The 26,298-nt window shown below is 43.6% G+C and overlaps 1 protein-coding gene across 5 annotated transcripts in view; it reads right to left on the bottom strand.

Annotated features, from left to right (window-relative positions):
* The window catches only part of LOC311147146 (corticotropin-releasing factor receptor 2), a 130,790-nt gene that overhangs the window by 60,948 nt on the left and 43,544 nt on the right, over nt 1–26,298 (bottom strand). For all 5 annotated transcript variants that reach the window (XR_014614751.1, XR_014614752.1, XR_014614753.1 and 2 more), the window contains exon 3: nt 21,470–21,589. Coding sequence is in view for 2 of the 5 variants with exons in the window: in XM_084183776.1 (XP_084039902.1) it covers nt 21,470–21,589 (120 nt within the window). In the remaining 3 variants the exon portion in view is untranslated. The remainder of the gene's footprint in view (nt 1–21,469; nt 21,590–26,298) is intronic.

The raw sequence follows: 26,298 nt of genomic DNA, 5'->3' as shown, positions 1-26,298 counted from the left end.
TAGTAACCAAAAAAGTGTTAAACAAATCAAAATATATTTTATATTTGAGATTCTTCAAATAGCCACCCTTTGCCTTGATGACAGCTTTGCACACTCTTGGCATTCTATCAACCAGCTTCATGAGGTAGTCACCTGGAATGCATTTCAATTAACAGGTGTGCCTTATTAAAAGTTAATTTGTGGAATTTATTTCCTTCTTAATGCGTTTGAGCCAATCAGTTGTGTTGTGACAAGGTAGGGGTGGTATCCAGAAGATAGACCTATTTGGTAAAAGACCAAGTCCATTTTATGGCAAGAACAGCTCACATAAGCAAAGAAAAACGACAGTCCATCATTACTTTAAGACATGAAGGTCAGTCAATACGGAAAATGTCAAGAACTTTGAACGTTTCTTCAAATGCAGTCACAAAAATCATCAATCGATATGATGAAACTGGCTCTCATGAGGAACGCCACAGGAATGGAAGACCCAGATTTACCTCTGCTGCAGAGGATAAGTTCATTAGAGTTACCAGCCTCAGAAATTACAGCCCAAATAAATGCTTCACAGAGTTCAAGTCACAGACACATCTCAACATCAACTGTTTAGAGGGCACTGTGTGAATCAGGCCTTCATGGTCGAATTGCTGCAAATAAATCACTACTAAAGGACACCAATAGAAAGAAGAGACTCGCTTGGGCCAAGAAACACAAGCAATGGACATTAGACCGGTGGAAATGTGTCCTTTGGTCTGGAGTCCAAATTTGAGATTTTTGGTTCCAACCGCCGTGTCTTTGTGAGACGTGGTGTGGGTGAACGGATGATCTCCGCATGTGTAGTTCCCACCGTAAAGCATGGAGGAGGAGGTGTTATGGTGTGGGGGTGCTTTGCTGGTGACACTGTCTGTGATTTATTTAGAATTCAAGGCACACTTAACCAGCATGGCTACCACAGCATTCTGCAGCGATACGCCATCCCATCTGGTTTGGGCTTAGTGGGACTATCATTTGTTTTTCAACAGGACAATGACCCAACACACCTCCAGGCTGTGTAAGGGCTTTTTTTTTTTACCAAGAAGGAGAGTGAGGGAGTGCTGCATCAGATGACCTGGCCTCCACAATCCCCTGACCTCAATCCAATTGAGATGGTTTGGGATGAGTCGGACGGCAGAGTGAAGGAAAAGCAGCCAACAAGTGCTCAGCATATGTGGGAACTCCTTCAATACTGTTGGAAAATAATTCCAGGTGAAGCTGGTTGAGAGAATGCCAAGAGTGTGCAAAGCTGTCATCAAGGCAAATGGTGGCTATTTGAAGAATCTAAATATATTTTGATTTGTTTAACACTTTTTTGGTTACTACATGATTCCATGTGTGTTATTTCATAGTTTTGATGTCTTCACTATTATTCTAAAATGTTAAAAATAGTAAAAATAAAGAAAAACCCTTGAATGAGTAGGTGTGTCCAAACTTTTGACTGGTACTGTATTTTTTACCTGTTTTTTAAATCTGATTATACTGCTTGCATCAGTTACCTGATGTGGAATAGAGATCCACTTAGTCATGGCTCTATGTAGTACTGTGCGCCTCCCATAGTCTGTTCTGGACTTGGGGACTGTGAAGAGACCTCTGGTGGTATGTCTTGTGGGTTATGCATTGGTGTTCGAGCTGTGTGCTAGTATTTTTAACAGACAGCTCGGTACATTCAGCTTGTCAACACCTCTTACAAAAACAAGTTGTGATGAAGTCAATCTCTCTACCACTTTGAGCCATGAGAGATTGACATGCATGTTATTAATGTTAGCTCTCCGTATACTTTTAAGGGCCAGCCGTGCTGCCCTGTTCTGAGCCAACTGCAATTTTCCCAAGTCCCTCTTTTTGGCACCTAACCACACTACTGAACAGTAGTCTATGTGCGACAAAACTATGGCCTGTAGGAATTGCCTTGTTGATAGCGTTGTTAAGAAGGCAGAGCAGCACTTTATTATGGACATACTTCTCCCCATCTTAGATACTGTTGTTCCAATATATTTTGACCATGACAGTTTACAATCCAGCGTTACTCCAAGCAGTTTAGTCACCTCAACTTGCTCATTTTCCACTTTATTCATTACGAGATGTAGTTGAGGTTTAGGGTTAATGAATGATTTGTCCCAAATACAACAATTTTAGTTGGGGAAATATTTAGGACTACCTTATTCCTTGCTACCCATTCCAAAACTAACTGCAGCTCTTTGTTAAGTGTTGCAGTTATTTCAATTGCTGTAGTAGCTGATGTGTATAGTGTTGAGTCATCCGCATACATAGACACACTGGCCTTACTCAAAGCCAGTGGCTGGTCGTTGGTAAAGATGGAAAAAGGTAAGGGGCCTAAACAGCTACCCTGGGGAATTCCTGATTCCACCTGGATTATTTTGGCAGGTAACTCTTTATCCACATTATAGCAGGGGGTGTAAAGCCATAACACATACGTTTTTTCAGCAGCAGAGTATGATAATGTCAAAAGCTGTGCTGAAGTCTAACAAGACAGCCCCCACAATAATTTTATCATCAATATCTCTCAGCCAAACATCAGTCATTTGTTTAAGTGCTTGGTGAGTGTCCTTCCCTATAAGCATGCTGAAAGTCTGTTGTCAGTTTGTTTACTGTGAAATAGCATTGTATCTGGTCAAAACATGTTTTCCAGAAGTTTAATAAGGGTTGGTAACAGGCTGATTGGTTGGCTATTTGAGCCAGTAAAGGGGGCTTTACTTTTCTTGGGTAGCGGAATGACTTTAGCTTCCCTTCAGGCCTGAGGGCACACACTTTATAGTAGGCTTAAATTGAAGATGTGGCAAATAGGAGTGACAATATCGTCCGCTATTATCCTCAGTAATTTTGCATCCAGATTATCAGACCCCGGGGACTTGTCATTGTTGATAGACAACAATAATCTTTCCACCTCTTCCAAACTGACTTTACGGAATTCAAAAGTACAATTCTTGTCTTTCATAATTTGGTCAGATATACATGGATGCGTTTGTTGCTGGCATGTCATACCTAAGTTTGCTTATCTTGCCAATGAAGAAGTCATTAAAGTATTTGGCAATATCAGTGTGATGAATGAGCCATCTGATTTAATGAATGATGGAGCCGAGTTTGCCTTTTTTCCCAAAATGTCATTTAAGGTGCTCCAAAGCTTTTTTACTATCAATCTTTATATCATTTATTTTTGTTTCATATTATAGTTTATTTTATTTTTATTTAGTTTAGTCACATGATTTCTTAATTTGCAGTACATTTGCCAATCAGTTGGGCTGCCAGACTTATTTTTCCATACCTTTTGCCTCATCCCTCTAAACCATACAATTTTTCAATTTCTCATCAATCCAATGGGATTTAACAGTTTATACAGTCATTTTCTTAATGGTTGTGTGCTTATTAGTAACTGGAATAAGCAATCTCATAAATGTGTCAAGTGCAGCGTCTGGTTGCTCCTCATTACACACCATAGACCAGCAAATATTATTTACATCATCAACATATGAATCACTACAAAGCTTCTTGTATGACCTCTTATACACTATATTAGGCCCAGCCTTTGGAACTTTGGTTTTCCTAGATATGGCTACTATATTGTGATCACTACATCCTATGGATTTGGATACTGCTATAAAGCACATTTCTGCAGCATTAGTAAAGATGTGATCAATATATGTTGATGATTTAATTAATGTGCTGTTTGTAAATACCCTGGTAGGTTGACTGACAACTTGAACCAGGTTGCAGGCACAGTTTGAAGTTTTTTCTTGAGTGGGCAGCTTGATGAGAGCCAGTCAATATTTAAATCACCCAGAAAATATACTTCTCTGTTGATATCACATACATTATCAAGCATTTCACACATGTTATCCAGATACTGACTGTTAGCACTTGGTGGTCTATAGCAACTTCCCACAAGAATGGGCTTTAGGTGAGGCAGATGAACCTGTAGCCATATTATTTCAACAGTATTTAACATGAGATCATCCCTAAGCTTTACAGGAATGTGGTTCTGAATATAGACCGCAACACTGCCCCCGTTGGCATTCTGTATTTTCGGTAGATGTTATAACCATGTATTGCTACCACTGTATCATCAAAGGTATTATCTAAGTGAGTTTCAGAGATAGTCAGAATATGAATGTCATCTGTTACAAGCAAGTTATTGAGTTAATGGACCTTGTTTCTCAGGCTGCATATGTTAATATGGGCTATTATTCTTTTCTGGGTTGCTTGTTTGTTTTTAATGCTTTACTGGGAAGCTTATCAGAAGTAGACTTGCTCATGTTATTTATATTGGAGGTGATAGTGCAGGGTGAGCTGCAAACAATGGTCTTCCTACTAGGGCACACCGCCTCAGTGCTAACAGTGTAACTCTGGTTCATAGGCTCATGATAACTGCATTCAATAGCTGTAGGATCAGCAGAGGTATTCAGGGCAATTAAGGGGACATAAATTAAGTTACTTACATTGTGTCTACCAACGCCCCTAGGATAATGTACATTTGATGCAGAATTATGACGACTCATTGTCACAATTGTAGGGATTAACTGAGCTGTTCTTGGGTCATTGATATGTCATTGTTTCAACGCAGCCTTGAAATGCATGGACAGAGTCCAGGAGCCAAGATGATTTGGATGGACTCCGTCATTCCTGTAGAGTATCTTCTGTTTCCAGAAGGTGTCAAAGTTATCTATAAGAGTGATTCCAGCTGAGCTACAGTCATATTTTAGCCAGATGTGTAATGCCAGTAGCCTGCTGAATCTTTCACATCCGCAGCCCAACGATGGTACTGGACCTGAAAGGATTGGCCGTTTTTTGGAGTCTTTTAATCCTAAAATCAGTTCTTTAAAATACATTTTCAGATGTTCCGAGCTAGCCCTCCTGATGTCGTTTGACCCCACATGGACTATGACAGCGTCAGCTCCCGGTATCTGTCGTAGAACAGTCGGAAGCAGCCTTGTGATGTCCTGTACTCGTGCTCCTGGATAGCACAGGGTTTTTGCATTGGGAACCGATGAACAAAAAAAAAAGTAGGCAGGCGTGGATTCCCCAGTAGCTTGTGTAGGTTTGCTACTTGCTTGCTAAGAGTAGCCACTTCACCCCTGTAGTCCTCCGCAAGCAAGCAGTTGCTACATTTAAAGTCAGTGCAGTCCTTTCAATATAGGGATTTTGTGGCTAATTGAGGTAACACAGTAATTCTGCATAGTAATTATTCTCATAAATTATGCATATATGAACTACACGTTGACACATCCAGGCCAAAGCGAGAGGTTTAAAAAAATACTTCCTTAGTCACGAAAGTACTGGAGCATATCTTTACAAAATCCCTGCCTTGTGATGGCCACTAAAAGGGACAAACCTTGAGAGCCTGGAGAAGTGTTGGGCAAAACTAAGCTGTGCCACAGCTGTGTCTTTGAAGCTTCCCATTCCCCCTCATGTTCCCAAAGCACATTAAGAAAGACTACTACACTTTGGCAAGGATTCAAATGTCCTCATGTGTGTTGTCTAAAGCTCCCACCTCAGGCTTCAAACAAACACAGGGCCAGGGTTGGCGACAGCTGAGATTACGTCCGTATCTGGGACAAACTTTTTAGAAGGTTTACCAAGCCTCAAGCACCATGGGCGACCATTCAAAACCTGAGATGTTCCAAGTCAACAATAGTTACAATAGAAACAGCCTCTACCATAATTGTCAAAATTCTACTCTATTCAAATTGTTTTCTTTGTCTTGCTCCTACAGTACATGTTCCGTTGCTAGGCTTCTGTTCCATCTATTCTATCAACGCATTCACTTGATAAATTCCTGCTTGCTTGTTCGTCCTATCTCCTTGTAAATAATTCACACATTATTTGTGTAGTGTCTCCATCAGAATTCTTTCATTTAGCAATTCCACTGAGAGCAATTTAAATGTGGTGGATTACTTTATTATGAACAAGCTGTTATTGGCCTGAATAAATCATGTCCTCAAAGTATCACCAGAATCCATTGAAGCCTCACAGTTGGAGAGCAGCATTCTCAGAGAAGCCTCCACACTTTCACATGAAACTAAGACAAAGTCAAAGACATGGAAAACTGGAAGGCACAGAAGGTGTTATGTATGTTATCTTAGGGGTCTTGAACACTATTGTTTGATAATTTAATTAATTTACAGTATATTACTTAATTCAATTAATCAGATTGAAATTACCTTTGGGAACAATGCAGAAAAATTAGACCAAATCCTCATAGACAAATTCTAAACTTAGACAAGGTCATTTAATTGTCTTGAATGTACTGTACTGTCGAGCTTCTTAAGATAAACCCAGTCAGATTTCTTAAACTAGCACATCAATTTGTAGAATGTGGGTGGCACATTTCCCTTTAAACGATTATGTTGGGATTACTTAACTCAGTCACTGAGTAGATTTAGAAGAGAATATTACTGATACCAGCTGTTTCTGACAACACTGTCCAAAAACAACCCCTAGCCTATCAGGGGGCAAGGTAGAGCTATTACCATATTGCTTGAACCTATATAAAATCCTCTCAGATCTTTGTGTGTCTAGGCGCTAGGGACATTTTTTCTGGTAACCCAAAGGAATCAATAGCTGATTTGTTGTAACCTCTAATTCAAGGAAACAAGCCGACATACACACATTTTTTATTTTAAGATACCAATGGGCTACATGATCAAGATTATACCAATGTCATCCTAAAACTACAATCATGTAGTGTGAGGGTTATTTTAATAGTGGATAGGTGACTTTCTATGTGGATACAAACTGGATGGAGACTGATCATTATTTTGTAGATTTAATCTTCAACTGACCACTGATACAGCCATGCATGAATTGCCCTACTTCCTGTTCTCTTCCAACAATTAACAAACATCTGACCAATCAGAATAGAGTAAAGTAGTTGCTAGGTAGATAATCAACTATCATTTCAAACAACGGATTCACCATATTTTAGAACGAACGTAGAAAATAATAATAACTCTCATAAAATAATCCTACAGGGGAGGTGTACGGCCTTAGAAGGTTGTAGTGGATCAGATAGGTCTCGTTAGATTGGTCCAGTAGGTACCTGATCCTGTAGTTTACACAAGAGTCCTCTTCTATAGATCCAAGGCACTCCATTACCTCAAAGGGACCCTTCCAGTGTGGTGAAAGCTTCTGACGTGCTGCCGTAGGGTCGTTAAGCCACACAAGATCTCCTGGGTTGTAGGGAATGTGCCTGACATTGTTGTCATAGTTGCATTTTTGTTGAAAGTGAGCATGCTCTCTGTTCTGTGCAGCAGATCCAAAGGCAGGCTGGAGCTCGCGGTTGAGTTGAGGTGCATAATCTGCTGGCGATCCAGGTGTAGGGGCGGACTGTTGTGGTCCTTTGGGGTACAGTATGTTGGCTGGCATCTTCGCTTCTCGACCATGTGTCAGAAAGAATGGGCTGAAACCCATCGTAGAGTGAGTGCTGGTGTTGTAGGCCAGGGCAACTTGGTTGAGGCACTCGTCCCACTCACCAGGCTGTTGGGGCAGTGTCTTGGCCAGCTATTCAATGAGTGTCCGATTGAATCGCCATGAAAAGCCAATAGCAGTGTTGGTGAGCACGTTGCAAGACCTTGTCAGCTGACAGATGGCCTGCCACAGAGTTATCGTGAAGGAGATTGAGATTTTCAAGCAAGGACTAAGTCACAATGACCTGATAGATGACTGACTTTGAGGCAGGGTGGTAGATCTGTAGGCAGAGTAAACCTTTGTTGAATGTCAGTCTGTGGAATTCGTGACAGAGTGCCTTCTCTGCTGGCCTGCAATGTTTCATCTGCCAATGAGGTGGTTTCTGACCTTTTGTTCTCCAAATGATAAATTCAGCCAGGATGGGGTCATGCTGCTGTTTTTTCCATAGGTCCTGTCTCGTTTTGGAGAGTTGGTGGACCAAGGTAGAGGAAGCTTCAGGCTGACATTTGTCCCTTGTAGCCAGCTGAGGGTTTTGTGGCTCAGGTGGAGTTCTGGAAGTCTTCTGAATGTCAGTGGTATACCCGTACCTGTAGTAGTATGGGTGACTAGTGAGGCTTGCTTGTCGACCACTGGAGATCTTCACATGTCAACAGGGGAACCAGTGGATTTGACAGCTGCTGGTGTGGCTACCTCTGGGCGGCGGTATAAAGTGTCAGCATTCTGATTTCTGTGTCCTTTTCTGTGAATGACAAGCCTCTCAAAGGGTTCAAGCTCAAGAGCCCAACATGCGCATTGACCAGTCCTGTCACCATCAATGGGGATTCTTCCCAAGCCCAAGGGGGGTTTGTGGTCTGTTACAATGCCAAATGGTTGTTTCTAGAGGTGGTGGGGGAAAGCCTAACAGACCAAACGATTTCCCAGAGTTCTCTGTCATAGGTTGACCACTTTCTCTCTGCTTTGGTGAGGACATGGCTGATGTAAGCAACAACAGTCTCACGCCTTTCCCTTTCTTGGGGCAAGTACAGCGCCGACCGCAGAGCAGGAGGCGCCTGTGTAGAGGTAGAACGGCTGCATGTTGTCCGGGAAGGCAGCTATGGGAGGCTCTATCAAGGCGTGTTTCATGTAGGAGAATGAGTCTTGGCATGCCGAGGTCCAATGGAATGGAACATTCTTTTCAGTCAGCATATGTAGCGGTACAACATGGTGTGCAAAGCTTTGCATGAGTCCCTGGAAGCCTCTCACTTCTGTGGGTGTGCATGGAGTGGGCTAGGTCCTTCACATTTGCACATTACGTGTGTCTGGCTGAATTCCATCTTTGGATGCGATGTGCCCTAGGAACAGTACCTGGTCTTGGGCGAGACAGTACTTGGCAGGGTTCAGCTTCAGGCCGCTGGCTTGGAATCTGCAGAGGATTTCTTCCAGGCACTGCAGGTGTTCCTCGAAGGAGCGGCTGTAGATGAGGACATCATCCAAGTACACCAGGCAATCTTTCAATGGGAGGCCTCACAGTACCATCTCCATTAACCTCTGGAACATCGCTGGAGCATTAGTCAGTCTCATTGGCCAATGCTCCTCCAGCTCCACTTGCCAGTATCCATGCTGAAGGTCCATTGTTAAGAACCAGGCTGAACCAGACAGCGCATCCAAGGCATTGTCGACTCGCAGCAGGGGGTGAGAATCTTTGATGGTCACAGCACTTAGCTTTTTGTAATCCAAACAGAAACACCAAGATCCGCCCTTCTTGCGGACAACAACTACTGGCGCAGCCCAAGGACTGTAACTTTCTTCAATTACATCTGCCTTCAACTTGGTTCTGTATTTACTGCTTTTAGTTTGTTGACACACACTAGGCACACTGTTTGATGGCATTACATCGCCTGTGCGGATACAATGTCTGATTATGCCTGCTGGACCTTGGTCTTCTGAACTCTTGCTGAAGACGTCTATGTACTTCTTGAGAAGCGATTTCAGTGACTGTGCTTGAGCGGAAGTCAAGTTAGTCTCATATATCTTCACAGAAGGTGCAGTAACATTCAGCGAAGGTGATGTGGTACAGTATGTCTTCCACAACTGAGGTTTCAAGAGATGAGACAGCATGAAACTCCCCCAGGTGTTGGCCAGTATGTAGCTCGATGTCATCCTCCATTGAGTTCACCATGCGCACCACAGTCATGCCATTTTGAACTTTGCTTAGTGTGTGGGCCATGACACCATCACTGTTTGTGTTGGGCATGAGGACACCAACATAGTCCATTAGCACAGGAGACGCAGCCATAGCTGTGATGATGTTCTCACTACTAGCAGGAATCCGGATTGAAGTCAGCACTGAGACATTGCAGCAAGCAGCAACTTCATGTCATTTTGGTATAAGAGGGAGCTCCATGTTCCACAAGAACAACCGTCCATTGCCGATATCCAGTGGGGCATGGTGCTGCTGCAGTAAATTCCAGCCCAGTATCACTGGATGGTGGGCCCCTGTGACAACTTCAAACTCATACTGGAGTAGTTCTTTCCCTAAGCGAATGTCTACTGACAAAGTCCTAAGAATGTCCAAACATTGTCCATTGAGCACAAAGGATGTCTTCATGGGGTGCTTTTTCAGAGCTGGATGTAAAGTTCTGAAATCCTCACTCGATCCTGTGTCAAGAAGTGCAGACACTTCAATTCCCTCAAGGATGGCAATAATATTAGCTGAAACACCTTCTGTGGAAGCCATCTTGTCACTTAAGCCACCAGGTGTATATACAACCTAGATGAGAAATTATTGAGAATGGTAGCAGAATGTATTGCCACCCCTATTTGCCATGTCTTTAACCAAAGCCTAAAGGAGTGCGTGTCCACAGGCGTGGAAGGAAGCTAAAGTAATTCCACTACCTATAAACAGTGAGGCACCCTTTGCTGACTCTAACAGCCGCCCAATCTGTTTTCTGCCTGTTCTTAGTAAACTGATGGAGAAAATTGTGTTTAAACAAAGAGGGGGTTGAGGTGGGGTTGGGTGGGGGGGCAATGCAAATAGTCTGGGTAGCCATGATTAGCTGTTCAGGAGTCTAATGGCTTGGGGGTAGAAGCTGGAAAGAAGCCTTTTTGACCTAGACTTGGCGCTCCGGTACCGCTTGCCGTGAAGTAGCAGAGAGAACAGTCTATGACTAGGGTGGCTGGAGTCATTGACAATTTCTAGGGCCTTCCTCTGACACCGCCTGGTATAGAGGTCCTGGATAGCAGGAAGCTTGGCCCCAGTGATGTACTGGGCCGTACGCACTACCCTCTGTAGTGCATTGCGGTCGGAGGCCGAGCAGTTGCCACACCAGGCGGTGATGCAACCAGTCAGGATGCTCTCGATGGTGCATCTTTTCAGTCTCCTGAGGGGGAATAGGCTTTGTCGTGCCCTCTTCACAACTGTCTAGGTGTGTTTGGACCATGATAGTTTGTTGGTGATGTGGACACCAAGGAACTTGAAGCTCTCAACCTGTTCCTAAAAAGCTGGTGTTAGGTCAATTTTCAGGCGCCCTGAAATGCCAATGCCAATGACCCCTGTTGTGGGGCTACAGAGTCATTGGCATTGTCCAAAGGTCCAGCTTGATTAGCATTAGTCAGAGGTTTGGGGTCATTGTTAGCATTGTTCAGAGATTCAGTTTAAGACAAGTAACAAAAAGTTTGCAAAAGTTAGAAAAACTCCAGTAATCCTCAAAATCTCTCAGAAAAAGCTAGTAGCTACTGTAGCTCTTACCAGTTGTCCAGACAAGTCATTTTTCAGTGTGCTAGCTGGTGAAGGTATCCACAATGTCCATGGAAAAATAACCATAAAAAAGACAAAACTACCAAAAAATAACAACGCCGCTGTCACCATGTAGTTTGAGGGTTATTTCAATGGTGGATGGATGACTCTCTATGTGGATACAAACTGGATTGAGACTGATTACTCTTTTGTAGATTTAATCATGAACTAACTACTATAACATCCATGCATGAACTGCCCTACTTCCTGTTCTCTTCCAACAATTAACAAACATCTGACCAATCAGAATAGAGCAAAGTAGTTGCAGGGTAGATAATCAACTATCATTCAAATTCCAACAATGGTTTAGAAAATAATCCTACAATCACAAGGGCAATAAAAACATACTAATGATAATGCAATGCAGGCAGTCTAGACAATGTGTCTATGTCAAGGAAATGAGAAAGTTAATACTGTGCGTGTTGTTTACAATACTTTGTATTCAGTGGGCAACAAGGACATCTGTAGGGCGACCCAGCCCCCAAAGTGACTCTTATCAACTGTTTGCAAGGTAATAGGTGTTGTTTTAGGAATATCTCATTATCTCTCCAACCCCCATTGTCACACCTCTGAGAGCAGAGGTTCTGTTGTCTTTACAGGTCTGCAGGTCTGATATCTGACTGGAGGTTAACTTTACAATAATGCTATTTGTCAACAATTCAGATTTTGAATCCAAACAACTCAGATGTTATAAAAGGGTATTAGGTTAATTGTCTCTCTCTCTCTCTCTCTTATTCCTGAACTGCTGTGTTCAGATACTCACTCACACTCTCTTTCTTTCTTCATTTCTTCCTCTCCAATGAGCTATGGGCCATGGCTCAAGCCATGGGTTCTTTGTCTCTCTCTCTCTCCCTCTGATCATGCTTAGAATAATGCCTTGTAATGCATGTTAATGTTTTGTAACTTAAGCTGTATGCCTTGTATGTGAATCCATTCATTTTACAAAGTTATTAAATAATACTTGCATTTAGAATTCCATTCTCAGACATTTCTTGATGACCTATTACTGTAACTCAACTGTAGTCTCTTACATATTCCTATTCACCCTTTATCCTATGGAGTCAGATATACTTTTTAATAGACTTTGTCAAATGAATTGCATGGTCTTATCATGGGTTGCATGTGAGGTATACTGTATATAATATAGCACAGGGTTTCCCAAACTCATGTTCCCAAAAAACATGTTTTGGTTTTTGCCCAACCACCACATAACATATTTGTCATTCAAATTGCTCTTGCTATGTCCAGAATCTGGTATAATGACATTAATAAATGATGCATTCATTTCTGTTTGCAACACAATAGGATTTCTCCATTACATTTGGGAATTTAAAAAAAATCTAGCGCAGAAAATCATTGGGTAGACTACTTTTTACCAATCAGGCTATTTCATGAAGCACGTTATGGAAAGAGCTTTGCTGAATCATAAGACTTCCAATAAGCTAATAAGAGTTTCATTTCAGACTAGCATCTCTTTATCCATTATTGGGGGAAAAAGCGTTAAAAGCAACCTTCTGTGAATAGCTTCTGTATTTCCACCCAGATAATTAACAATTAAACAAAGCCTCGATACCAAGTGGCGTGGTTATATTTAGAATTTGACAGTTCCTTCCTCCAGGAGTAATACTATTATTTGGCAGATCTCCGTGTTTGCGGAGTGGTCAAGGAGGATTTGGTCAACCTCATGAGCGTATGCAGTCCTGATACTATATGGTGGATTGTCAGCACTCACTAAGTCAGTGTTCAGTGTGAAAGTACAGGGTGCTGGCAGTGTCAATGTACATGGAGATTGTGGCAGTGTTTAGTATTCAGTGTTTATTGTTAAAGTACAGTGAATCTGGCAGTATTCAGAATTCAGAGTTCAGTGGTCAGCACAGGGAGACTGGTGCTGATTAGACAGCCAGTCCCTTAAGGCAGATTGTGCAGCCAGTGCAGCCAGTGAAGCGTTACAACACACCTCGACACAGATTTACTCACTGACAACTGAAGGGAGAGAGGAGAGTAGTGTTCTTTTGGAGTACAGTCACACTAAGTGTCAAATTATATTAACTAATTTGCTCAAGTGGCAAAAGATTAAACAGCCACCCAAGTGAGACATGCCTTGTTGGTCCCTAAGAGGTAGAGTGGTCCAATGTAGGTTTACATCAATTCACATTAATTCAAATGTAATGCATGGAAAACTATTTTGATTTCACTGAATTTGACAAAGCACATGAGGCAACAAAGGAGTGGCCTGAAATTAAATTAGGCTCCTGAGGGAGGTCACACGACTGTGACACCAAAGAGTTAATATATTTGTCTCTCTAGAGGTGTTGGGAACATCCAGTGCCCTAGAGGCTGGCCAGCTACTGAATGGCACGGTTGTGACACGCAAGGGACAGACAATGAAGGACCTTTGAGCACACTCAACAACTCCTTCCAAACAGCCTGGTGAAGCATGTTTTAAATAAACCATGGAATTGGATGAATACTCACACAAAAGAAGGGATAGAGGACTTTTTAAAATGTATAAACCTCTTAAAGAGCTGACATTAATATTTATACATTTTGAAAGTAAAGGAAAGAAGCAATTTACTGTACGGCACCCTACCTGAGAGGGTCTAGTACCGAGGGAAACATCTGATTTGTATTAAATTGTTGCCAAAACCAACAGACGTAACCCAGGCATGGGGCCCACTAAACTGTTTATTTGAGTGCAACAAGGTCAAACTCAAGACTTGACAGTCACAGTGGTATCTTTAGAACTGCAAAAGATTACGTGAGGCCAGGCATACAGTATCTTCAAGTAAGCATTTCACTGTTAGTCTACACCTGTTGTTTAGGAAGCATGTGACAAATACATTTGATTTGATTCAATCCTCCCAGTAACAATTCAGTGACCTGAATTTGAACCGTTATTCTAATATGCAGGCCTACAGTAACTGCATGTCTGATATTGTTCAAAGTACTGTAATCTCAAGGAGACAATCTCTCAGTAAATAGAAATCATTATGACTTTCATATGCCAGATTTGTGTATGGAGAGTCTACAGTGACAGAATATGTATAGTTTACATCAAGACAATTTTTGCTTAATCTTGACCTATTTAAAGCCAGGTACAGTTATATAAGAAGTTGTCGAAGTTGTTATTGGTCTGCATGACGTGTCTAACAGAAATACTGACACATAAATTAGCAGTCATAAAAGTTATTTTTAAAGTAGAAATGTACAGATCCTAATTGGTTTTTAAAGTTGTGTCTTTAGGCAAGGCATATCAAAATAAATATAATGCAAGTCTCTGTCATGGATTAAAGATACAGGTAACTGCCGAAATAAAGGAAACACTTGAGTTAATGAAGGATACAAAGTATATTGAAAGCAGGTGCTAATTAAGCAATTCAAACATTCCATCATGCTGAAGGTCATGTATAAAAATGCCCAGTTGCCCATTATTTTGGCTACCATTGCTAGAAGAAAATAGGGGTCTCAAAGGAGCATAGGGGGTTAAAGTGTGTGTGTGTGTGTGTGTGTGTGTGTGTGTGTGTGTGTGTGTGTGTGTGTGTGTGTGTGTGTGTGTGTGTGTGTGTGTGTGTGTGTGTGTGTGTGTGTGTGTGTGTCGTCTCAGTCAGCAGAATCTCAACCCAATTGAACACTTATGGGAGATTCTGGAGCCAGTGTTTTCCACCATTTACATTTTAGTCATTTAGCAGACGCTCTTATCCAGAGCGACTTACAGTTAGTGAGTGCATACATTTTCACCACCATCAACAAAACACTGAATGGGGCTGCATCCCTCCAATAGAGTTCCAGACACTTGTAGAATCAATGCCAAGGTGCATTGAAGCTGTTCTGACGCCTCGTGGTGGCCCAACGCCCTATTAAGACATTTTATGTTGGTGTTTCCTTTATTTTGGCTGTTACCTGTAGGTACTGGTAGTGGCTGTGGATAGTGGTATTAATGTTCAATGTTGTGTCTTTGGACAAACATATTAGAAATATTGTTGTAAGCAGTGATGTAGTGGTAAAAAAAAATAGGTGGGTAAACACTGATCGCCATTTGCGGTGAGTAAAGTAACCCTCCCTATATTTTCAATGACCTCTCTAGCATGTTTAACATGAATCTATGAAATACATTAATCCACACAAACTGATTTGGTTCCCTACAGTCTCTGAGCTTTCAATATCTGTATCGCTAGGACTCTCAAGATGGTAAAAGAATGGGACTCTGTAATATTACACACTTATTGCAAAGATTATTTGAGCATACTGAATTTCTTGTCTTTGAGTTTCTTGTCTTTAAAGGCTGTGATGCCTGGCTTTTTATTTTATTTTCTATTAAAAGCATTATTTAGCAACTTTGTTACAATAGCATTTTAGGGGTTAAATGGGAAAAGGTAAAGTATTGAGACGAAGAAACCACACACACAGCTACTCTCCATACCCAAAAGCTTTTAACTGCCTAACAGACATGAACACATGAACTCTCTGTCACGCCCTGGCCTATAGAACTCTAGCTAGTTTGGTCAGGGTGTGAATATATTCTAGGTTTTGTATTTCTATGTTTGGCCGGGTGTGGTTCCCAATCACAGGCAGCTGTCGCTCATTGTCTCTGATTGGGGATCATACTTAGGCAGCCAGTTTTCCTGCCTGCGTTGTGGGATTTTGTTATGTTCATGTTTAGGCTTGTGTGTTAGCCTTTGGACCGTCACGGTTAAGTTTGTTGTTTTGGTTACTGTTTCGTGTGTTTATTAGTTAATAAACATGTTCGCCGTTCACGCTGCACCTTGGTCCGTCCCGTTCCTTAACGTACGTGACAGAAAATCCCACCACCAATGGACCAAGCAGCGTGCCCAGGAGGAGCAGAGAGGATGGACCTGGGAGGAGATAAGAGAGGATTTGGCAAGAAAGATGGAAGCCCTGAAAGGGATCAGGGTGGAGAGACAGCCCCAATAATTTTTTTTAGGGGGGGGCTAAAAGGGTGGTCGGGGAGCGACAGAGAGGAGCCCCGACCACTGCACTCGTGGGGGCTCAAGGAGGAGTCTTCACTGGAGGAGGACGGGGCGCGGAGTGTAAAGGACGGAGACAGTCATAGACCTCCAGCGCCGGTTCCCAGTCCGGTACGCCCCGCACCTGCTCCTCGCACCAAGCCAGTGGTGCGTGTTCCCAGTCCGGCCCGGCCTGTTCCTGCTCCCCGCACCAAGCCGGTGGTGCGTGTTCCCAGTCCGGCCCGGCCTGTTCCTGCTCCTCGCACCAAGCCGGTGGTGCGCGTCGCCAGTCCGGCCCGGCCTGTTCCTGCTCCTCGCACCAAGCCAGTGGTGCGTGTTCCTAGTCCGGCCCGGCCTGTTCCTGCTCCTCGCACCAAGCCGGTGGTGCGCGTCGCCAGTCCGGCCCGGACTCTTCCTGCTCCTCGCACCAAGCCGGTGGTGGGCGTCGCCAGTCCGGCCCGGCCTGTTCCTGCTCCTCGCACCAAGCCAGTGGTGCGCGTCGCCAGTCCGGCCCGGCCCATGCCCGTTCCACCGGTGCCTGGTCCGGCACCGGTCAGCGGCTCCACTCCGGAGCCAGAGCAGTCCGCTCCACCGGTACCTGATCCAGCTCCGGTCAGCGGCTCCACTCCGGAGCCAGAGCAGTCCGCTCCACCGGTGCCTGATCCAGCTCCGGTCAGCGGCTCCACTCCGGAGCCGCCACCGAGGCTGGAAGCCCACCCAGACCCTCCCCTATTCCGTCAGGTTTGTGCGGCCGGAGTCCGCACCTTTGGTAGGGGGGGTACTGTCATGCCTGGCCTATAGAACTCTAGCTAATTTGGTCAGAGTGTGAATATATTCTAGGTTTTGTATTTTTATGTTTGGCCGGGTGTGGTTCCCAATCAGAGGCAGCTGTCGCTCGTTGTCTCTGATTGGGGATCATACTTAGGCAGCCAGTTTTCCTGCCTGCGTTGTGGGATTTTGTTATGTTCATGTTTAGGCTTGTGTGTTAGCCTTTGGACCGTCACGGTTAAGTTTGTTGTTTTGGTTACTGTTTCGTGTGTTTATTAGTTAATAAACATGTTCGCCGTTCACGCTGCACCTTGGTCCGTCCCGTTCCTTAACGTACGTGACACTCTCAACATTGTTTTGTATTTTTATATTTTGCAGAGTGTGCAGCTTTTCATTAAAAAAAATTTTTATATGCCCTGAAGCAGTGTGGAAGAAACATCTATTATCCTGACCCCTTGGATTTCACACACATATTCCTCATAGCTAGACATTTGGGGATTACTGGTTATATCTCAATGACGAGCAAAATGTCTGATTATCTGTTGATTATCGAAATGTTCTGGGCCTTGTTTCCCAGTTGGATTTAACATTACGATGATCATACCAGATGCATCGTTATTTACGAGCCAACTTTTTAAGAGTGTTTCCCAAACAAGCACGTAGAGAGAACGTTTGCTAAATGCGTCGTTGAGGCATGTGTCGATACTGATAGGATCGACAGAAAGACAGCGCTGCTCTCCATTCAAATCTTACCTTAACATTAGAATTATTCCACAATACTGACGACGGATCAGCTCCTAAAATGATATAATCACCTCTGGCTGCAAATATTGAGGCTGGTTATTCTAATGTTTACCCTATAATAATGCACTAAATCAAGATTTGGCACATCATTGCGCACGTTGTTACACATCATGAACTACACTGAACAAATATATAAATGTAACATGCAACAATTTCAAAGATTTTACTCAGTTACAGTTCTTATAAGGAAATCAATACATTTCAATAATTTCATTAGGCCCTAATCTATAGAGTTGACATGACTGAAAATACGCATCTGTTGGTCGCAGATACCATCAAAAAAAAGGTAGGGGCGTGGATCAGAAAACCAGTCAGTATCTGGTGTGAGCACCATTTGCCTCATGTAGCGCGACACATCTCCTTCACGTAAAGTTGATCAGGTTGTTGATTGTGGCCTGTGGAATGTTGTCCCACTCCTATTCAATGGCTGTGCAAAGTTGCTGGATATTGGCGGGAACTGGAACACGCTGTCGTACACGTCGATCCAGAGCATCCAAAACATGCTCAATGGGTGACATGTCTGGTGAGTTTGCAGGCCATGGAAGAACTGGGACATTTCCAGCTTCCAGGAAATGTGTACAGATCCTTTCGACATGGGGCCACGTATTATCATGCGGAAACATGAGGTGATGGCGGCGGATGAATGGCACGACAATGGGCCTCAGGATCTCGTCATGGTATCTCTGTGCATTCAAATTGCCATCAATGCAATTGTGTTCATTGTCCGTAGCTTATGCCTGCCCATACCATAACCCCACCACCATGGGACACTCTGTTCACAACATTGACATCAGAAAACTGCTCGCCCACACGACGCCATACACGCTGAGATGATTTTTGACAGTTTGTGCAGAAATTATTCGGTTGTGCAAAGCCACAGTTTTATCAGCTGTCTGGGTGGCTGGTCTGAGACGATCCCACAAGTGAAGAAGCCAGATGTGGAGTTCTTGGGCTGGAGTGGTTACACATGGTCTGCAGATGTGAGGCCGGTTGGATGTATTGCCTATTTCGCTAAAACGATGTTGGTAGAGAAATTAACATTAAATTATCTAGCGATTGCTCTGGTGGACATTCCTGCAGTCAGCATGCCAATTGCACGCTCCCTCAAAACTTGAGACATCCGTGCCATTGTGTTGTGTGACAAAACTGCACATTTTAGAGTGGCCTTTTATTGTCCCCAGCACAAGGTGCACCTGTGTAATAATCCTGCTGTTTAATCAGCTTCTTGATATGCCACACCTGTCGGGTGGATGGATTATCTTGGCAAAAGAGAAATGCAAACTAACAGGGATGTAAACACATTTGTGCACAAAATTTGAGATAAATAAGCTTTTGTGCTTATGGAAAATTTCGGGGATCTTATATTTCAGCTCATGAAACTTGGGACCAACACTTTACATGTTGCATGTATATTTTTGTTCGGTGTATATTGAGGAAAAATGTGACATTAGCCTACAAAAGCAAAATTTGAACTCAATTGAATGAACATCAAATTGATTTCAATATTATTGAATGATATAGGCCTATGTAGCCTATACTGTAGGCTATTTACACTACATGACAAAAAGTATGTGGAACCTGCTTGTCGAACATCTCATTCCAAAATCATGGGCATTAATATGGAGTTGGTCCCGCCTTTGCTGCTGTAACAGCCGCCACTCTTCTGGGAAGGCTTTCCACTAGATGTTGGAACATTGACACGGGGACTTGCTTCCATTCAGCCACAAGAGCATTAGTGAGATCGGGCACTGATATTGGGCGATTAGGCCTGGCTCGCAGTCAGTGTTCAAATTCATCTCAAAGGTGTTCAATGGGGTTGAGGTCAGGGCTCTGTGCAGGCCAGTCAAGTTCTTCCACACCGATCTCGACAAACCATTTCTATATAAATCTCGCTTTGTGCACAGGGGCATTGTCATTCTGAAACAGGAAAGGGCTTTCCCCAAACTGTTGCCACAAAGTTGAAAGCACAGAATCGTCTAGAATGTAATTGTATGCTGTAGAGTTAAGATTTCCCTTCACTGGAACTAAGGGGCCTAGCCCGAACAATGAAAAACAGCCTCAGACCATTATTCCTCCTCCACCAAACCTTACAGTTCGCACAATGCATTCGGGCAGGTAGCGTTCTCCTGTCAATCGCCAAACCCAGTTTCCTTCGTCAGACTGCCAGATGGTAAAGAGATATATTACCAACTGCGGCTGCAACTATTGAGGCGGCTTATTCTAAATGCTTACCCAATAAAAATGCACTAAATCACAGATTTGGCACATCATTGCACACGTGTTAGGCTACATATTGAGAAAAAATACAGACAGTAGCCTACAAGTAGCAAAACAGAACTCAATTGATTGAACATTAAATGTATTTCAATATGACTGAAATAGGCCTATTGGGAACTTTGTATTTGTAGTCAACTTTGATCTGAAGTTATCGGCGGTCACCGAGTGACTGATAAGTGTAAAGTTTAAAGTTTTATTGTCACAGTACAGTGAAATGCATTTCTTGTCAGCTCTTTCCCAACAATGCAGTAAACCATGTGATTCTATGTTTAGCGGAAATATTCTGTGTATGAAGTGACACGGGTGGGCAAAATAGCATCTGACACCGCACTGAGCTGCTTTATGAGTGGTCTGAGACAGGTGATAGATTACGAGCGTTTTCAAGTGCAACGTTAATAATGATGGTTTTGGGAAACAGCTTGGAGATTTAACGATGCTCCTACGAAGGTTCTAATGATGAACTTAGCCTTAAGATGCTTTTGGGAAACCGGGCACTGGACAATACAAATATGTAGTTTTTTTGCATTCATTAGTTCAAATCGCCCTGTCAGATTTCATAAACAAGCAATATATATATCTCTATCCCCATCTCTGGAGTTGACAGCTCCACCATCATCTGTGATCTATTATTTTCATTATGACACCTGCCACTATTATTGAATTAGCGACTCTCATCAATAACGACTCTACTAGATGCGAACAATGACGCATCGAGTGACACAGATGTTTCTCTACATTATCAATCAGGGTGTTGCTGCTCGCCCATGTGTAATAATCCATCTGGAGAAATGAATTAAATATTAATTAATGAATGTTGGCAGGTTAGCTATGGTGATGAAAATTGAGTCCAGCAAAAGTACAGGGCAGGACAGAGAGCAAAAATAGAGAGGAAAAATTGTGTGGCTTATTTTGACATTGATGATCATGTGTCATCACAGGATGGCTCTTGCAGACGTAACTGGACACATTGCTTACAAACAGTTTTCAATGTAAAAATAACAACAATTGGATGAAATCACACTGGATCATATTTATACTGGGTGTATTACTAAATTAGTATATGACTGTTAATTGAATTACAGTGTTTCCTGTTAAAAAATGTGTTAATGTATCATCACATCTTGGTAGAGCAATTGGAGAAAACACTGCATTAATAAATGTATTCGCATTTGCAAAAATGGCGATTGAGTCTTCAGACTCTATTCCAGCAACCCACGCGCAAACTAAATATTATATTATTACTGTAGCTAGTATTAGTAGATTGGTTTCAATTGCACAGTTTACAGTTTCCGCTTCATTTATGATCTACAACATTATCAGCAGAAAAGTATTGCCACCCAATTACGCATGGATAGCGACAAATCCCAAAATTGTATCCAATTTTGACATGATAAAGATGCACTGTGGAAAAAAAACTTTTACAGAATTAAATGGTTAAATCTCTTACTTGTTGTGTTGTACTTCACCCCATTGATGTACTCGGGACAGGGTCTCTCCACCATCCGCCCGGTGTTGCTCCTTGGCCAACATGTTCCAATCTCATCCGTCGTGGCATTGCAATACAAACCTTTAAATAAATAAAAATACGTTTAAATAATGAGTATTATTTGTCCAAGATGTCAAGAAAGAGCGTTATTAACCATTAATGACAGTGTCAAAATCACCCCAAATCGTACCGTCAAAATCCATCAAAGAGAACGATGCGTTTTCATAGAAAGTGTCTTGAAAGGCATCTATCACACTACAGTTTGGGTCTCCAAACTCCCCAAAGATGATTTGGTAAATCGAAGCGTCCATGGTTAATTGATAAGTTACATCAAAGAGTTTTAAACTGGGATTGAAGTCCAAGAGGTTCCCAACACGAAGCCCACTACATGCAAGTGTTTCATCCAAACTATAATGGCAAGAAATAGTGTGCCCTTTCAAACCCATGGAAAACGTCAGAAGTCTAACTCCATGTGCTCGAGCGCTTCTCTCCCTCTCCTCCTCGCACCGCTCCCTGTACAATCAGATTGACACACCGAGCCTCAGCCTACTAACACAAATTCCTCATCCCTCTATGGAATTTTATTGAAATTATGCAAGTGAGTTAAATGAATACAAAAAAGACATTAATTTAACCACCGTCCATCTGTTCTGTCTCTTTCAGCCCTTGTGTGAGTGAGTTATTGAGACACATACATCCCATTTTGAGAATAACAATCTGGTAAACAAACTACTGATCCGATGTAATGTTGAGACCAATGGAGATTAGAAACGATATTCAAATTTTTTTCATACATTTTGTAGTACAAATATGAGGTATTTTCTGTAGGTAGGTAGGTAGGTAGGTAGGGAGAGAGAGAGAGAGCTGCGGAGAGGGAGAGTGAGAAGAGGGGAGATTAAAACTGGTTATAGATAACCTACTGCCGCGTTCATGTGCTAGTTGGAACTAGGAAACTCTGAAATGTCCTACTTGCTAACTGTTTGTAGTTATACAGGTGCCAAGTTCAACCAGTTAGCAAGTTGAACATTTCCTATTTCTGACTAGCACGTGAACGAGCCATACATCCGACACTTGATGTGAGTGACACAAATTTGGCTTTAAATAGCCTTATGTAGCCTAGAGAATACAGTATATAAAAAACGACATTATGTAGGCTACATCCAAAACACAGACCATTTAACATTTCTAATGTGTTTTACTAACGGAAAATAAGAAAAATGGTTTTAAAGTAACTACAGTCGGGTTTCCTCTCAGCACCCCCTCAAAGGGACCATGTCTAATCTTTTATTCCTTTACAAATTAGATCCTTTTTCTAACAGTAGTTGGTCAGACAACAATCATAATAGCTTTTCCATACCCCTGAGTTATGGCAGGAATTCCCTAATATAATGTTATCAATCTGAAGTCCTGACTCCAGGGAAAGTTGGCCTATCTATTTTGTGTGGATGAAGAAGCTGTTTGTAGCGGGTGATATGGACGGAGTCAGGCGCAGGAGGGTAAATCACAGAATAAATGGTTTATTCGGCAAATACAGCGGTACGCAGCAATGCAAAAAACTCTACTGTGCGGTATAACGGCGCACTGGAGAAAACAAAGCACACGGGTGAATATCCCGGCGATACATTACATAAAGCTCCACCGAGCTATCGTCACCTCCGCATGAAAACAATCACAGACAAAGACATGGGGGGCGGAGGGAATACTTATACAGATACTTATGAGGAGATGTGAACCAGGTGTGTGTAAAAACAAGACAAAACAAATGGAATGATGAGATGAGGAGCAGCAGTGGCTAGAAGGCGAAGCGCCGAAGCCTGCCCGAACAAGGAGAGGAGGCAGCTTCGGAGGAAGTCGGGACAGTGAGCTTCTTAGAGAAGAGGGCACCGGGGCGGAGCTTGGGTGGCATGCCCGAGCGTTGGGATGGGACAGCGCCTACCCCTACCTTGGACGCGTCCACCTCCACTACGAACGGCAATGAGGGTTCGGGATGGGCCAGTACCGGGGCTGAGGTGAACAGAATAATAATATTATTATTATTATTATTATTAACAGAGCCCTCAGGTTACTGAAAGCCCTGTCAGCCTCAGCAGACCAGCGGAGCCGGGACGGCCCACCCTTCAACAGAGAGGCGATAGGAGCTGCGACCTTGCCAAAGCCATGGATAAACCTCAGATATTAATTGGCAAAGCCAATGAAGCGCTGAAATGCTGTTTTCCTCCATCTCCACACCTGAGGTGGTGATGTGGTATCCGAGGAAGGAGACGGACTGTTGGAATAACAGACACTTTTCTGCCTTGGCACATAGGTGATGTTCCACAAGTCGTCCCAGCACTCTGCGAACCAGGGACACATGCTCGGCGCACGTAGCGGAATACGATGTCATCAATGTAGACCACCACGCCGTGACCAATCATGTCCTGAAACATCTCGTGGTTGTGCTAAAGGCTGTCTTCCACTCGTCCCCTTCCCGAAGATGCACCAGATTGTACATACTCCTGAGATCTAATTTCGTGAAGAAGCGCGCCCCATGCATTGATTCAATAACAGAGGAGATGAGGTGTAGAGGGTAACTATAGTGAATGGTAGTTTGATTAAGTGCAGGGTAATCAATGCAAGGGCGCAGACCTCCGTCTTTCTTCTTCACGAAACTCAAGGAGGCAGGCGAAGTGGAGGGACGTATGAACCCCTGGCGCAGGGACTCGGAGCCGTATTTCTCCATAGCCTCCGTTTCAGCCTGCGACAGGGGATATACATGACTCCTGGGAGGCACAGCGTCTAACCGGAGGTTTATCGCGCAATCCCCCGCCCGATGGGGTGGTAATTTGGTCACCTGAGTTTTGGAAAACGCGTGTGCCAAGTCGAGGTATTTGGGGGGAATGCGCACGGTGGAGGTAGTGTCTGGACTTTCCACTGTGGTTGCACCAACGGAAATAGCTAGACACCTACCCTCACACTCTTGCGACCACCCCGTGAGAACCCTCTGCGGCCATGACAAGGTGGGGTCTTGTAGTGCTAGCCAGGGAAGGCCCAACACAACAGAGAAATCAGGGGACTCAATAATATAAAAGGTGATTTGCTCCCAATTGGTCTCCTGCATAATCATGTTGACTGGTGCTGTAACCTCCCTAACAAAACCTGACCCTAATGGTCGACTGTCAAGTGCTTTGATGGGCAATAGAATGGAGAGGGGAACCAATGTAATACATAGACTATTAGCTAACGACCTGTCCATAAAGTTCCCAGCTGTGCCTGAATCGACCAGCGCCTTACACTGGGGAACTACCTTGTAATCAGGGAAGTTGACGTGGATGGTGAAGTGTGCAGCAGAGGGCACTGAACGAGTGTGGGTTTGCACTACCTGGGGTGACACGAGAGTGCCCTGCCTGCCACCTCCAGACCCAGAAGAACTCAGACGACAGTGTGCAGCAGCATGTCCTCTCTTGCCACAAGAGTGACACTGGATATGTCGTCCTCCGTTATCCCGGATCGCTGCACCACCCAGCTCCATCGGAACGTGATCCGGGTTGAAGGGGGGTGAAACGGGCAGGCCCCTTCCAGGACGTCCTCTCGAAGCCAGCAGGTTGTCCAACCGGATGGCCATGTCCACCAGTTGGTTGAAGGTTAACGTGGTATCCCGGCAGGCTAGCTCCCTTCGGACGTCCTCTCGCAGGCTGCACTGGAAGCGGTCGATGAGGGCCCGCCCATTCCACCCGGACCCAGCCGCTAGAGTTCTAAACTCCAGGGCAAAGTCCTGCGCGGTCCTCGTCCCCTGCCTCAGATGGACCAGCAGCTCGCCCGCCTCTCTTCCTTTGGGGGGGTGATCGAAGACTGCCCGGAAGAGGCGAGCGAACACCCCGTAGTTGTCCAATGCGTCTCCTCCTTCACTCCGGAGGAAACCCTGGCTGCGGGCCGCTGTCCCTTCGTATTCCTTCGGTCGAGACAGGTGAATACCTCTGGGCGCTGGGTTGTGGGTGGCTGGATCCGGTCGCACAGCTGATTCCGCAGGGTCGGGTCCTCTCCTCTCCAGGTGCTGGACAACCTGGAGAACCCGATCCATCGCTTCGCCCAAGCTAGCTAGCATGTTGGAATGCTCCCGGACCCGCTCAACGAGTCCAGGCATATTCCCCACTCCTGCTGACTCCATGCTGTTGGGTGTGTGATTCTGTAGTTGGTGATTTGGCCGGAGTCAGGCGCAGGAGGGTAAATCACAGAATACATGGTTTATTCGGCAGATACAGCTGTACGCAGCATTGCGTAAATCACACACAGAGACATGGGGGGCAGAGGGAATACTTATACAGGTACTTATGAGGGGATATGTACCAGGTGTGTGTAAAAACAAGACAAAACAAATGGAATGATGAGATGAGGACTAGAAGGCCAGTGATGACGAGTGCCAAAGCCTACCCGAACAAGGAGAGGAGGCAGCTTCGGAGGAAGTCGTGACACTGTTAGATTGATAAAATAATGGAATGGTATAGCCTATACCCAGGCCATAACATTAATAAAAAATGGTTGTGAAATAGTATGAAAAATGTACCTCAAACAAACTTTTTAACAAGTCACTTTTGATATAACTTTGATATAGATTTTGATAGCTTTTGATAAATGTCTTGTAAAGCAACACTTTTTCGAATGCTTTCTGTGATACCCATGTATGTATCCCTATTATGTAATCACAGACTCTAGTGATCTGTTTATTTGTTCAAATAGACTCCTGACCTTTATCAAAATGTATCCCACAGCATTGTTGAATACTTGTTTCTGATTGGCTAGAAGGGCATTCTAGA

This window comes from Coregonus lavaretus (genome assembly GCF_964263955.1).
Source record: "Coregonus lavaretus genome assembly, chromosome: 19".
NCBI classification, from domain to species: domain Eukaryota; kingdom Metazoa; phylum Chordata; class Actinopteri; order Salmoniformes; family Salmonidae; genus Coregonus; species Coregonus lavaretus.
The sequence above is the reverse complement of the archived record's forward strand: the minus strand, read 5'-3'. Positions and strand labels throughout refer to the sequence as shown.